Below are 16,623 nucleotides of genomic sequence, written 5' to 3' on the forward strand. Positions count from 1 at the left end.
GTCCACATTTTCATGTGGACGTATATTGTCGTCGCCCCTGTCCTTTCGTCCACAATTTGTTTGAGGACACTCTACAGGTCACAATTTTTTTTCGAGTTTGACGAATCTCCCAAAGATCTCGGTTCCTTTCGGTATTGGCATATATCAGACCATAACTTCATGAAGTATGCACTGTAACAAAAATTTCCGTGAAAAAACGTACAAAATTCCGGAAACAAAAATTACCAGGAAAATTTTATCCGTATTTGTTTTTCCTGTAATTTACAGAAATTCCTTCAATTAACATAAATTCCATTTTCAAATTCAGAAAAAAAAATCCTGGTAAATTTTCTTTCCTGAGCATGAAGATGATAAAAATTTCATTGAATTAACCATTGACTTTATACCCGTGCGTCAAATAGGTTTATCTAACGTCCGCTTCCACCGAAGTGATATCGCAGATAATCTTTAAACATAACCTCTTTTCGCTAATTTATGAATCGAGAGCAAGGTATCACAACCCGCCACTGGTTGGAGGCTTTCAGTGGTGGACTCTGCTATAGAGACAACCTGACTTACACTGGCCAACGGGTTGTACTATCTGGATTTAAGCCTGCTTGATTACCAGATATTACAACCTTACCTCACGAGGCATTAAAACATATTTTTACATATTTATGAAAATACTTACAATCTGATTTCCGTATGATGAATAACAATACACTTTATAGATCTTATAAATAATGGAAATTAGATATACATTTCAATTAATATACCAAACGTTACAAAATATGATTCTTCATATTATGGTTAATCCATTGAAATGAATACTATAACATGATCATTATTATAAATGATTATATATGTATATGATTACTTATCGTTGTACCGCTTATCCCATAAAATAACAGAATTAAGTCCATTACAGAACGGAATAAAACATTTTATCCCTAAATTTCACGGAACTTCCTTGTCATTCCACCGTTTATTCCGTAAAATAACAGGATTAAGTCCATTATAGAAGGGAATAAAACATTTTATCCCTAAATTTCACGGAAAGTTCCTGTTAAATACTGAATATTCCACAGAAATATATAAAACACGTAATTTGAAGAAATAATTCATGCTTTTAACACAATTTTACCAAAAAAATCCTTCGATTATCGGCCACATCAAAAATGGATATTTTTTTACAGTGTGGCCCCTGATTGTACGAAAAATCACGTTTTTAGCTTGTGGACACTCTAGAGGTCACAATTTTTATCTGATTTTGATTAAACTTGAAATGCATGTTTATAACCCAAAGATCTTGGTTTCTTTCGATATCGGATCGTAACTTCCTCAATTATGACCCTTGATTGTACGAAAAATCACGTTCTTAGCTTGTGGTCCCGCTAGTGGGATTATTTCACCGTTACACCCTAATTTCGTGGAAATTGAACGAAAATGGCCGGACAAAATGGCCGCCCCTCGTACGCAAATAGTGTAAATATATGGTATATCAAGGTTGTGGACCCTCTAGAAGTCACGATGTTGATCCAATTTTGTGAAACTTGAAATATATCTTTATAACCCAAAGATCTTGGTTCCTGTCGATATTCGCACATATCAGATCGTAACTTCCTGAATTATGGCTCTTGATTGTACGAAAAATCGCGTTTTTGTTTAGCTTGTTCTCTATCCATCTCTTATTCATTGTCTGTCTGTCTTTTTAAAAGGTAGAATTCTATTGATTTTCCCCGATTTTGAACATAACTTCAATTGTTATTCTAAATTTTGTTAGATCTATTAGGCTTTAATTGTGATTTGATTGCATTGAATTGTTGTGAATTGCTTTGCTCATAACTGTCTGTATGACATTGGGCTCATGCTTCGTTGCCTGGCAACCTTTTATTTGCTTAGTTCCACTAATATTTACTGTTAAAAGATTCATAGCTGTAATGATTCTCTCACACAGTGGCGAATATGGTAGCGAATGTGCTTACGATACAATTCGCCACTAATTCGCAATGACCACAAGGTGGTCTCCAGACATTTGTAGGTGTTCGTGAGCATTCGCGTTGGTACATGGGGTGTTAGGAATATTCGCAACACCTTCGTAAGTAATTACAAGCCATTATAATTGATGGCAAGGCATTTGTAGTGATTGTAGGGATATGTAAAGATTTACCTTTCTTCCCCGTACAAAATGGCTAAATACTTTCGAAGGGAAACAAAAACAATGCACACTTCCCGGAGATGGGTAGGACGTGGGGTCGAGAGTTCTTTTAAGTGTAAGCCAGTGCATGCACGATCTATCCTTTACTTTTCGTCTCATCCGAACGACTAAAAATTAACAGAACTAAAAGAGATATTTCATGATAATATGTATGTACAAAATGATTTTATTTCAACAAATTTTACAAATGAACCAAATAAGAATTTATGCGATTTTTTTTAACCAGACTTCGTTGTGTCTGTTAGTTTTAACTGAAGGACTATCGTAGGTGGCGGTCATGAAGAAATTATCGTCGTATGATTGAGGATTGTTGATGTTGTTCACCAATGTTTGTAATTCTGTCATAAATTTCTGACCATTAGCATATCCACCAAAAGACCTGAAAAAACGTAATGATGAAAAGTAGGCTTTAAAATGTGTAATACTCAAAAATTGTTTATGTTGTTCATTTTAATTTGGGAAGTAAAAGTGAATTTTTTTACCTATTGTTTTCACTACTACAAACATTTTGCATGAAAAATGCCAACATTTCTGAGATCTTGTGCATTCATTTAACTGAAATGGTTTAGTTCAACATATAACATGTTGATAATTATGTTGATAACTTACCTGATATAGTAAGTAGCTGGTGGGATAGTCATTAAACTAACAGTTGGATCAACTGGTCCAGGGATATTACGAGAATTACTAGCAGGAATCATAAAATGCATTGTGTATTTAGTTCCAGTTTGACCCGCACTCTCAATTCTTGTTAAAACTGGTACCGTCATTGGCATTACTTGTCCTGAAATTATTTTGGATTGAATGCTATTGATAAATATTATTAGATTGTCTCTATATATATAGTACGGTTATTTCGTTGAGTAAGGAGAACTAGAAGATTCATCTAATATGTAATGCCTTGGCAAAACATAGAATGATAGGCAACAGGAAATATATACGCACTTGGAAATGAGGTAACAGCAATTTAGCTGATTTGCAATACGTCAATATATGAAAATAAATGATAAATTACCTTTAAAACGTCAGGCAGTAAAGTCAAATCTAATTTATTTCCTTTTCGATCTCTAAGTAAGATGATTGTCAAAATTTCAATAAATTAATACTTACCCAAAGTATTGTTTCCCTGGATATAATTAAACAAACGACCAAACAATTCTCCAAGAATATTAGATTTCCATTGTCCAACAAAAGATGTAGTTGCCCATGTTAATGGTCCATATTGTCTGATGGCATAGTTCTGAAAATGGTTAAATTGTTCATTAATTTATTAATTCGGTATAATAAAAGTTTTACAATAATCCCCACTGCAATGCCTCTATGTCCATTCTATGTTTTATATGCCCATATATATGAATACAAGAAAACAACGTCTTACCTGATTTGATGATAGGGTAGTAAACTGGGGACATTCAGCATTTTTACAAAAAGCCGGCGCTTGAGCAGATACATATCCTCCCGATACACACAAAACGGCAACCAGTAAATACATCATGGTTATTGGTAGAATTCTGAAATGTTAGAAATATTTTATGACAGGTATTGGCGAAGTTGATGAACTTATAAGTTTCTGTGTTTGAATTATTAAATGGTTACTGTTCAAGTTGATAGAAGTGTGCATGAGATATGACAGGATTAATACTCTTTCAAAAATCATGAAAATTTGGCCTGTCCAACTAATTCAGAAATTAAAGAATGACATACCTTCTTGTCCGAGAGTCAACGATATATACTAATCCTAAACTTTTGCCCTCTTATATATAAGTCAAGTCACGTGAGGGCGGAGTTTTGTTTATTTTGATATATTAGGTAAAATGGCATATTTTCTGTTGGTAAAATCATCGGCTGTCACTCACGTACATTTCATAATAACGACAGACTGGTCAATCCTACCTATATCGTATAGTATAAATTGTATGTTATTTTACAATAAATTAAAAATGAGAAGATAAATGGTACACTTTGTCCAATATTACCGCATCAATTTTCTTGTTTTATTAATGGGCACATCACATTACGTCATCGTCATGCTGTGATGGATTTTGTCAAGTTACCGATTATAACTCACAGTATCTCAGACGTCGCCATTACAATATACGACAATCTCCGTATATTTTTGATTAGTTTGTTTGTTGTCCTATTTGATTTGGGTAAAATATATAATTTGCAATTTACTGTATTGATTTGTGGCAATATTAAACTTTTAATAATTCAATTTAGGGTTATGGTTAAAGAGGTAAAAATGGTAAACATAATTGAAAAATTACTTTCCAAAACGAAATAAGCACCATTCAGACTTTCCCCGTTTTAAAGCTTTATTTTTATTCCTTGCACCTAACACATGAATAAATGAAACAAAAAACATTAAACATACATTATGTAAGAGCTAAATCTCCCTATTGTAGGTCTTTCTTAAAGGGCCAATGGCGATAATATTTTGGAGAATAAATTTGTGTTAAAATCCCTTAAAATCATCTCTACCTTTGGGCCAAGCAACTAACTCAATATATGTGATACGTTTTCAAGCAACTTAAATCCGTCAGTCTCCATCTGTAAATGGAGACCAGTGTCCCAAGCTGTATTATATGGTGTCTGGATAAAACCAGACTTTTATTTTATAAGAATAAGGTGTAGGTGAAATTTACCTTTCGTTATCAAGTACAGCACATGTATCATTCACGGTATAGACATCTAAAGAAACCGGAAACCGATTATCAGGTCACCCATTGAAAAAATTGACCCGAAATCTTAAAAGGGTTACGTGTCCGAATAAGCAGTTTTGACGTTCACGTCCAAACGACTCCATATTTTGAGCTGAAATTTTGAGAAAAGGTAGATACACCACTCCTCGATATTTTGGCGCTTAAATTCCATACGTACTCGGACTTTTATTTGTAAGACTCTGTTCAAATTTAAACTATTAATTAGACTTTTATTAACATGGCAAGACCATAATTAACTCTCCATGTCATCGGATATCTTCGATATTAAGTAGATCTGAAAGGTTCAGCCATATTTTGATTTAATCTAAAAAAAAATGGTGAAGCGAGGCTAAGCTTCGAACAACCAGTGCGGTGGTGGCAATCAATGCACACATCTTGTCAAACCTTCAAACGCTAATATTTTCAATAAATTCATTTTGCATAATCTATTTTCGAACTATTATAGTAAGAATGGCCAACACTTTATCTAAATATAACATAATGTATCATCTTTAATATAACAGCATAATCATTTTGCTGTTGATATTTTCAAAACAATGATAGTTGTAAAATAGATAGCGTTTTACAAAAGTTCTCCTCAAGTTTTGCGCTTTGAATTCCTCTGATAGATTTGAGTTAAAAAAAAATGAAAGGAAGCGAAATGGGGTTTAACTTCACACCTTTCAGCACAAACCGGGGTGATGACGGTGGGTATACACTATATACTATATGGTATAATTAGTCAACGTAGGGTAATAAAGAGAAATAAAAATGCATTTCAAGATTTCTTGAATCAGTATCAACAATAGCGCGAATTTCTAGTCCATATAGCTAATTAAGTGGCTGTTGTATTAATATGGTATATTTGTGGAATAATTAATATCTTCACATACATATTTAGGAAAATTTATTTTATATTTACTGTCAAATTAACAGAATAATTTCAGATTATCTCATTACCTTAATAAATTATTAAGGAAAATAGATAAATGTGCTGGAAGTATATCTGGATAAAGATATTTTAGAGGTAACAGGGTATGTTAGTAACAGGCCAATTGCCTATACATGAACATAAACAGTTCACATGCAAGGGTGGCTTATCTGACGGCCCCATTTCACTCGCAAAGAGATACACTGTCAAAAGCGATAATGGGCGTTTTTTATTTTTGTCTTAATAATGAGTAATTGCTCCACCAATCCTCAGACGTTGAGCAATTAGCCGTGGCATGCTCAACCGTCCACCGTCCAATCACGATTTGGGACAATCTGACCCACTCCTCTTGCAGTGCCACGGCCAATTCTTGCAGTGTTGTCGGTTGACGTTGACGTCGACGGACACATCTCCCGATCATGTCCCAGACATGCTCTATAGGGGAAAGGTCAGGACACTGGATTTATCATCTTGAAAGATGAAACGTCGACCTGCACGTTGAGCAAAGGGTAGAACTACCGGTGCCAGGATGTGGTCACGGTAGTACACACCAGTGACCCTTCCTTGAACAATATGCAAATCCGTTGTGCCAGTCATGGTGTTTCCTTCCCACACCATAACAGACCCACGCCCGAATCTGTCATGCTCTCTGACGTTAACGTTAGCATGACGCTCATTTACACACCTCCAAACGCGAGCACGCCTATCTGTGAAATTCAGAGTAAATCTGGACTCATCTGAGAACATTACACGCGCCCATCGACGATTACCTCAATTTCTACGCTGCATACACCATTGACGCAAAGATACGCTAAACAGTAAATCTTATGCAAGAACCGATAGGAAAGCAAACATGGATAGGATAAACCAGCACGCGGCAGTTTTCATCAACCCTTCCTTGAAGTGTCAAATTTGACAATGAACCCCTCCCACGTGTATGGCGCTATTGCGTGTCGCAGGTGCAGCTCTGTGGTTCTGTTGGGGCGATAAGTTCTTCATCTGTGAACATACTCTCAAAGCATGTCAAGTGTCCATGACTATTTATCATATCACAACCTGCATAGATATTTGCATTTCAATATCTCTTACTTTTTTTGAAGAGTATAACACAACATATTTCTATGGATAACAATCACTATACACACGACGTTTCGACAAGATTTCACTGTAGTATGCGAGGGCGAAAAATGAGTAAAAAACACCAATTATGCCCTGACTAACTTATGTTACTACGTCTGATATAAACAACGCACATGCTATCGACGCTTTTGATGTGACGAAGACCTATTCTGCACGCAAACTTAAAGGTCTTTTGCAATACGTCTGAGAAACATAGACCTAATCTATTTAAAATATAATACCGACATCTTAACAATTTGTATCTGTGGTATTATGTAATATTAGTTAAAATATTTGTCCTTCTTTTATGATTATTATTATACCCAATTTGCAGCTAATTTTAATTAACCATGTTCGACTCGTCGATTAAACAAAAGAGTTAACTGTATTATAGCACCATGGGTCGTTTGTCAGACATGGAGAGCGGTCGACGCTAAACCCGGTCGCCACATCGGCGTATAACCCATGCATCGTTTCTTACTACATATTTAGGAACAGCCCTTGATCATCTAGGTGTTGGTTGGCTCTAAGTCTGACCTGGCTACTATTGTGTTTTCTTACGATACAGAAATCAAATAATATAAATAACAGGAACAACCATAGGTTTTTGCTTTACGTTTTTATGTCACAACAGTAACACAATAGTCGACATTAAAATATTTAAAATTAACATCACTTTCTCTCAACCCCACTCTTGTAAAAGTCTAACCAGCGTGCCTAGACTCAAGAAACCACTTATACATTGTGAAATGGTCGTCTAAAGAACCCAATGCGTGTCTGATCCCTAAAGAATCCAATGCGAGTCTAAAAAATTATTCTAGCCCCGCTCTCTCTTATAGGTGCCGAATGGCGTAGACTAATTCGTAATTTTTAACTCATGTGTATTTCAAACAATAACAACTTATCCTTGAAAAATGCATATGACCAACATGTTTACTAAACTATAGCTGCGTTAACGTATCTAAATAACCAGCATACTTTCTATATTTTTGGTTATGAACTTAGAATCAGTAATATTATGAAAGATAACACTATCGTTTCCGCCATCATATTTCTCCATCCGTTGTCTTTAGACCCCATGTCCTGTTATTGTCACAATATGTCATAAACATTTATTCAGCTTCTGGCGTGATATTATAAATTCAATAGCATTACTAGCTTAATGTGCGGTTTCTTGTCTCTAATATTGTCGAGTTATGAAAAGAGCGAGATTTTACATTTCCACTATTAGCCACCATAAAAACAGCCCCATCTGTTAGCATATTTGGGAATACAATTACGAAAGTAAGTTGTCCAGTATATTCTTTAATATGTAAGTAAGATGTTGCATGCAATGTAGCAATCATATTAGCATATGCACTTAAACTGTTCGGAGTTAAAATTGTGTTCTGCATTTCGCTCCATATGTTTTAACATTTAAAAGTACATTAGTAAATTAGAATAATCATAATATAATATATTTCAAATTCGAATAAATCGCCAATTTAATTACTATTCTATGTAAGTGAGAAGTTACGTGCATTGAAGTAAACACGCATTGGCACACGCATTAATAGGTTAAGAGTTTTAATTAGGCCCTATGTCGTTAATTCTGTGTCATACATATAGATAGCTACAGCGAACACGTCTTTATTTTCAATGTATAGATGTTTATGTTGTTGCTAAGTAGTATGTGAATGCGACCGCCATTGACAAGCTAATAATTATATACTATTTGACCGCCTACAGCCCGTCTAATTGATCGGCTGCTCATAAGCGGTGTCAAGGTAAAATACACACCCACATATTACCCCCTATCTTAGCATGGTAAAATTACGAGATGTAAAATCCATATTTATATTAAAAGATGCTATTGTTTCGAAAACCAAATAACCACAGTTCGCTTTGTAACCATTTGTTATAATGAATAGGCCTTTGGTCGGACCTGCCACCTATATCGGTTAATAGGGTTGCGGTCATTTTGAACTGGGGGTAAATATTAGGTCATCATAAAGTAACAGAAAAAAATACAGGTAAGAAACCTTATGTAAACTCTTTGAGTCAATGATGTATATTTTTTAATCTATTTTGATTTCGTTTCATTGCGTCGTGGCTTTTGTACAACGTTCAATTTATACCAGTAAACTGATTGTAGCAGACCTAGGTCGATTTTTCACACCCGTTTTGTTTACATGTAACCAATGTATTTAGATAAGTACACATGGTCAGAATTAAAGCTGAACTGTGCTTGACAAGGTGTATATACTGGATGTGGGCGTGTGTGTGTAAAATTACTTTATTTAACGTCCGCTTCCACCGAAGTGATATCGCAAGCGAATAGCCTGCCTATCTTCTTATACCCGTCATCTACAGTCGATATGTTTGTTCTACAAATTGAATACAAGTATGGCGACTTTTATGATTATTTATTCAACCCATTGAAAACTGTATTAAAGGTGCGATGGTTTTACAGATATCTCAAAAATAAAACAAATATATATTATATACTGTACGAAATTATAGGTCACAATGATTATTAGTTTAACTGTATTTACCTTGATGTGCAATCAATAGAAGCAAATGTAAGCTTCAAAATGGCCATGACTAAAGTTAGAGTACCAATTTGTTTTTATTGTGTATATGTACGTAAACTCAATATATCATTTTATGAATACAAATATGTCTATGCTTAAAGATACATTATGGGAGATTAGATGAAGAGATGAAAATTCTCACTATAATAGTTCAAAACTAGATAAAGTAAAGGGAATTTGCTGAAAATTTCAGTCAAACTGATCCAATCTGAACCGAGAATTTAGCGATTGAATTTTAGGCCTAGCCTCGATCATCATTACTAAAGTCGGTACCATTAAAGTCGGTACCATAAAAAACAGTCTCGATTATCCATTTTTTAAAAAATTTAATCATCAATGAGCGTTGAGCAGCAGATCGGATTCTAATCCAGTAAATATCGTAGGCTAGCGATGACATCGAGAGTTGATTATAGTCTGGATACGTTAATTAATGTTTAATTAATAATTTAGATAACATTTCAGGCCTAAAGAAAGACCTGTAATAGGCAGATTTAGCTCTCATATAATGTATGTTTAATAAAACAGTTCAATTTAATTTTCTTGATTCATGTATTTTTCAGGTTAACGGATAGATCTAAAATTCTGATGTTAGATATTTTCTGAAACCAATCATACTATTGCTTTGACAGATATACCAACCACTTTACTTTAAATGTGTTATTATTAACCAAATACAAACCATATAAAAGAAGATAATAAAATAAAAATGGATGGTATCATACAGAAACATAATTTTATGAAAGTAAAAGATTCAGACATCGCCGATGAGTTTAATGAAACATTACAGGAATGGGTTGATGAACATGAAAACAAACTCAACACTAAAATGGTACTTGATTCCCTCAAAATCGTGCAAAACCAAGTTTGTCAGGATAGCTTTAGTCACGAAGATTCGCCACCAGGGCAAATGGCTACATACGCTTTTGAACACGTCATCTCTGCAATTGGGTAAGTCTAGTGAGTTCCTTTTCTAATTATCTCTCATTTTGCTATACAATTTTAAAGAACTGATTATAAATGCAAAATTTGAGACAAATCTGCCTATCAATAGACATTAGTTAAAATAGTTTTCAGAATCTTCGAGATCGCATTCTTCTTATTTTAACAAAACGACCATAAATTATATTTTATTTCTATATATATATACAGTGTACTCCTCTTAGGGAAACTTCTTATTTTTTTAATATATAGTCCACTTCTTGTAAACACGCTATACACTGTTTTTATCCTTTGGCCATCTCGACATGGTCATGACCAAAGGTCAAAATCGTGCATTTTCGTGACATGTATCTTCTCGTATCTTCGATTGCTATAAATTTCCAAATGACGCCCCTCCCTCAGAATTTGAGTATATTTCAGACGTTTCAGCAGTCATATCTGTTGGGTTATGCAATGCATTCGAACCAAACTTCACAGGCAGGAATATAGTAGAATATGAGTGCTACAACTTTGCGACGAAAAATCAAAAATTCTCTGTTACTAAGATGTGTTGTTTTGCAACTTTTGCTACGGGCGATCTCCATTGCATCTGTTTTTAAAAACTCTTCAGCCCCTGGACTCGTCATATTTTATGTCATATTGTCATATACTTTCTTGTTTTAGCGTATTGGTGGACAACGATAAAGCTAAATACATCAGTTTTTATGAAGCTCTATATAACTTTTTCATCAAACTTCTGTCGTGTGGCCCAGGTTCTATACATATTAAATTCATCGGAGAAATTATTGAGGCTTTTCAATTTCAAGACTATGTTAAGGTATTATTCAAGGTCTTAATCTACCTGTTGCAGGTCTTTCTTTAGGCCTTAAATTTTATATATACTATTAAAGATGCATTATTTAGGAGCTAAATCCGTTTTGTTTTTTGGGTTTTTTGGGGGGCTTCAAATGATATATAATTTAGAATTAATTAACATGACAAGTCTATAACCAACGCTCTATAGTCATCGGATGGCGCAGATGTTAACAGATTAAAATACGATCGCCATTTTAATGATTTAATTTAAAAATGGAGAAGCTAGGCTGTTTCTCGATTAACAAGTGACGTTGCTGCGATAATAAAAAATCTAAGTCAAAACTTCAAACATTGATGACTCGCCCAGAATTAAGTAATTTAAATGAAATATTTAATATATTGATTTTAAATTATCTATTTTGGAACTATTATAGCAAGAACGGCTCTTTATCTAAATCTTACATAATGCGTCTTTAAAGAAGAATACTATAGCCCGCGAACTATAATCGATTATTACACAATGATTAAAATTAAAGTCCTACTTAGTCTAATTAAGATTAGATTACAATTCTATTTTCATTATTTCATTATTTTTACACTATGATGTAGTACAGCTTAAAAATATATATGTCTGATTTTAATCAGGTCCAGTCATATTGCTTATTTATTCGCTTTCCAAAATATTTTCTTTGGACTGTTACAAGACGAGGTCACGCGTACGTAAAAGAACCATTGACGCTGACCGGGCAAAATTTCCCTCATAGCACACTGTGTGGCGTTCAACTGTCTCCATTAACCCGGTTGGGGCAGAAAAGTAGCACGTTTATTTATTCATTCACTCATTAAATCCAAATAATTACTCCTGTTTTCTATTTGATGGTGTAATAAAAGAGTCTCCCTGCTGACAAAATAAAACCTATTATAAGTGGTTTGAAACGTAAATATTCCACAGAGGACGGCACAGAAGACTATCACGATAGAGTAGACGGGATGATACGTCAGATTATAGACTATTTATTCAGGTACAGTAGACATATTATTACGCCATATAATATACCATTTATCAAAGTTACTTTATTAGACATACGACTATGTAATACTATAGACAATTCAAGATATAATTATGGATTATTTGTTTTATTAGTCTTGACAAGAAAGATTATGATAGACTCGGCTGCCAAGAACATGGTGTGATTTTGGTATATATCTCCTCGCAATTAATGTCACAGAAATGTAAAAAAACAAAAACAACTGACGCTTGAAAAATGGGTAAATTGTGATCGGCCTACACTACATCTGATCTCACCTTTATCGTATCGATTCCCCATTCCCTTTAAACTACTGTGATTGGTTAAGATCATTCTTGAGTTAGCCAAAAAGAAACAAAAGCATGGTCTAAGTTTAATTTAAATGAGGAAAGATTACATGACATCTCTTGTTTTTGATGAATACTAATTTGATAATGTATATGTTTTACAGTGAGGAACAGTTCAAAAAGTATGAAACAGAATTTGTGGAGTTATATGAATATTTTAAAGAAAATACAGACAATAAAGACCCTCAGATGAAATCAGTTTTGAGTGAAAAAGCTGATAGTATTGAATATGAATTAGGTGGAAATATATACAAGGTTTGCAAGTTTCCCTCATTCATTCTTAATGGTTTTCAAATGTTTTATTATGTAAGAGAGGTGGGTGGTGGGGTGGGACGAGTAACACGTGGTATTTTTCTATTCTCAATAACTCGAAGTGAAGCAGGCAATCATAGTCCTTATCACGTGCAAACTCGGGATCGAAGCCATGACTTGTATAATAACATGTGTTATGGTCAACACCCTACGGTTAGACCGCTTCTCACTTTGGGGCTCTGTAGTTTGAATCGAAAGGACAGCTTTGATAAAAGCCACTGCATTTTAATTCATGAATATGGGTTCTCTTTATAAATCAATCAACAAGTTTTTTACGTTAAGAAAGTTAAAGATTTAAATACAAAATAAGAATTTCCCACTAGGATATATGGTCCTTTGAAGAATAATTAGAGCTGTGGGGATATTAGCCGGTTGACTAAATTAGTTACCGATTTGGCGTAATTTTACTGCATGGTTATATTAGAAATGTTCAAGTTGAAACAAAATTTCAATGTTCCCAATCGTTGCTGAGATATAAACGTTTTAACCTTGAATGTACGCGTCATACAGGTTTAGGGCTTTTCAGTTGGTTGGTTCGTTCTTAGAATTTAACGTCTGCTTCCACCTTGGGTGATATCGCAGACAATTTTTTTTCAGTTGACTAGCTCATGGACTAAGGCATAAAAATTATAGAAACGGGATAGTTGTAAGCCATGTTAATATATTTACAACATTCTTAGGAATAGTTTTGATCTTAAAAATAATTTGGTTAACACGTTCTTCTCTGTCGTTTTATATTTAGGCCTTGAACAATCCAGATGCCATTAATAAACAGTGGGACAAGCTGTTAAAAATTGCCCTAGAGACAAATTTCCCAAAAGATGACGAAGATTTGGAAAGAGTTACCAAGCCACTGTCTAGTATTGTGGATGCTTTAAAGTAAGTATGCATATCAATGCATATCATAAATAAGAATCCTGACCCTTTTGACCGACATACTTTATTTTAACAACAATAATAAAAACCTGCATTTTGATGAAATCATTTTCTCTATATACGCCACTCTGTATGTGGTTCTCAGTAACAGTGATGCATAAAGATAAAAACTGTATACTATACAGTTTTTTTAATACTGTACATCATAACTAGCTTATTAAAGGGACAATAACACTCTTGCTGGCTTGAAAGCTCCAGAAAAAAAATAATATCTCTATCTAAGTACTAGATGTTTAAGTGTCCTACCTGTTGTGTAAATTACCCATTACATCCTATTTTACTTGTCCAGAGGGTTCGAAAATATTTTTAAATCGAAGTTTCATTTGAAAAGGTTTACGTTAGACGTTTCAAACCATTATGTTGAATTTTTCAAAATTTTTAAATAAAGTGTGTTAAGATGAAATTTGTATCATCAATTAATTGAAATATTCTAAAATAGTACAATTTGTTGACCAGAATAAAGATTAGGACATATTATTCAGTTACAACAAGAGTGGTATTGAGCATTTCTGAAACTATTATAGTGCATGACAATTCTGAATTCGGTAGACCCGTCCCTAAACCTAGAGTTAGTTCAATGTTCTATCTTCTGTATGATTAAAAGCGAAAGTTTGTTTATAGGCTCATTAAACCAAGCGATTAACCTTATAATTTTTAAAATAACTTTCCAATTAAGCGATTTGGTTTAAACAATGTTGTTTTTATTATAAATCCATCTCCACGTAAGTTAGACATATCAATACAAATAGTAACTTAATGGTGCTATTATACTTTATTTGGTGCTGTATTTATGTATGAAATTATGTAGACAATCTAGAATACTGGCCCGTTACCTTCAGTAAAACCCTTTATTTTTAAAGCAAATTCATAAGACCCCCCCCCCCACACACACACACACAAACACACCATCCTTCCTTAGTGTGATTAAGTATTCACGATTTGTCGGTGATTGTTTTACTTTTAAATAACAATATCTTTAAATTCAGGGAAAATGGTGTAACTGAAATAACGTGTGGAAAGATTATGAATTTTCTGATTGAACTGTTTAAAAAAAAAGAAGCTGAAAAGATTCATCAGATAGTTGACGATATTGGTTATTTCTTTTATCATTTAGATGAAGATAAGCACCCCATAAAGGTATGAATTATATTACAGTTATTACTAAATGGTAAGGCCAGCTCAATTTTTCGTCATATGTCACGAGATTTAAACAGGGCTAGCGCTAATCCCAACCCTAACGCTGGATCTAGCCCCAATGCTTACCCTAAACCTAACCTACAATCTCGTCAACAATCACGTGTCCTAATCTTATTTACACCTCAGCGACCTTGACAAAAATTGAGCTGGCCTTGAAAACAGCCTTATATTACAAACTATAGGCTACCATGGTTCCAATCAGGGCCGTTTTAACGCTTGGGCACTGGGGGGCAGTTATCGTGGGTTGTAACGAGAGTATGAGCTCCATGTATGTATGTTGTGACTTGCACTACGACATGTTTCTTATAATGTTTAAAAACCGATTTTGTTGGAAACATACACAATGGATATGTGTTTAACTTTATCGACCGTTTACATTTTCATTCCTATGAATGGTTGTGTACGTAGGGACCCCTGTGCACTGCTGTTAAGATGGCTGTAGTTCAAATATGGCTTATTTGAAGGCACGTGGTGGTTTGATCCCCGTTACACAAAGGCCATTATATTAAATGAGTTAAACGTTATTTCTTTAGATCAATCTAAAGTATTTAATTGAATTGTTTCGAAGAATTATATTTTTGGCTTTCTGGTTTACTCATTATATCCCAACATTAGTTTTATCTATATACGTCACAAGTAAAGGTCAATTAATCAACACACAAAAAATTCCCCAATGTAATCGATAATGACGACAGTTATATGTTTGATCCCAGAACACACGCCAAATGATCAGTAATTTCATTGTAAAGATTATCATTCCTATTTATATTACATGAAGGATAAGCTTATATTATAAAACAATTTATGACTCTGGTTAATCTCATTTTGATTTGTTACACACTGATTGATTGTTTGTTAAATCAATTAGACACATAAAATGTCACATGTTCAGTCCAGCAGAGCTTAAATAAAGAAAAACGAATAATTATAAGACTTGCGAGGTAAGATGCTAATGTGGTGTGAATGTTGCTCTGTGTTTTTTTATGGACTGGATACACCTTAACCACTTCCTTCTTTTGTCGACTATGTCATCCGTCGGTGTCGTGCAAAAATCCCAGCTTACTTTGGTTTGGATTACAATGAATGATGACATTGTCAAAAGCAATCTAAGAGGCACACGTCAGATCTCAAGAGTCAAACATATATATCATTGTATTATGTAGTTAAAAACTTCCGAGAGTACAAAAGAAAACATGTACAATGGACTGCAACAACGTAAATGACCATTTAAGTTATATTAAATTGATTGATTTGAATAATTTTGGACCTATTTATTCATGGCCCTGCTATCTTTTAAGCCCGTTCATCTGATAAAGATATATTTAACTATAATAAAGATACATTATGGGAGATTAGATAAAGAGCTGACAGTTCTCACTATAATAGTTAAAAACTAGATAATGTAAAGGGAATTTGCTGAAAATTTCAGTCAAATTGATCCACTCTGAACCGAGAATTTTTTGCGTTTGAATTTTAGGCCTAGCCTCGATCATCATTATTAAAGTCGGTACGATAAAACACATAGTATCGATTATACATTTTTTGAT

At 33.9% G+C, this 16,623-nt stretch overlaps 1 protein-coding gene and 1 long non-coding RNA gene across 2 annotated transcripts in view; one reads left to right on the plus strand and one right to left on the minus strand.

Annotated features, from left to right (window-relative positions):
- Positions 1–2,447: 2,447 nt before the first annotated feature.
- On the minus strand, positions 2,448–3,711 carry LOC126817716 (uncharacterized). Its single transcript, XR_007679113.1, has 4 exons — positions 3,576–3,711; positions 3,308–3,437; positions 2,807–2,981; positions 2,448–2,576 (listed from the first exon to the last, which is right to left on the minus strand). It is a non-coding gene; the product is annotated as an uncharacterized LOC126817716 (long non-coding RNA).
- Positions 3,712–8,093: 4,382 nt separating this feature from the next.
- LOC126819665 (uncharacterized) overlaps positions 8,094–16,623 on the plus strand; it is a 28,007-nt gene continuing 19,477 nt past the window's right edge. The window contains exons 1-7 of the mRNA XM_050547826.2: positions 8,094–8,233; positions 10,083–10,470; positions 11,125–11,278; positions 12,148–12,278; positions 12,736–12,886; positions 13,686–13,822; positions 14,866–15,016. Coding sequence (XP_050403783.1) covers positions 10,229–10,470; positions 11,125–11,278; positions 12,148–12,278; positions 12,736–12,886; positions 13,686–13,822; positions 14,866–15,016 — 966 coding nt within the window. The 5' untranslated portion in view covers positions 8,094–8,233; positions 10,083–10,228. The remainder of the gene's footprint in view (positions 8,234–10,082; positions 10,471–11,124; positions 11,279–12,147; positions 12,279–12,735; positions 12,887–13,685; positions 13,823–14,865; positions 15,017–16,623) is intronic.

Source organism: Patella vulgata, chromosome 4 (assembly GCF_932274485.2).
Source record: "Patella vulgata chromosome 4, xgPatVulg1.2, whole genome shotgun sequence".
Taxonomy (NCBI): domain Eukaryota; kingdom Metazoa; phylum Mollusca; class Gastropoda; family Patellidae; genus Patella; species Patella vulgata.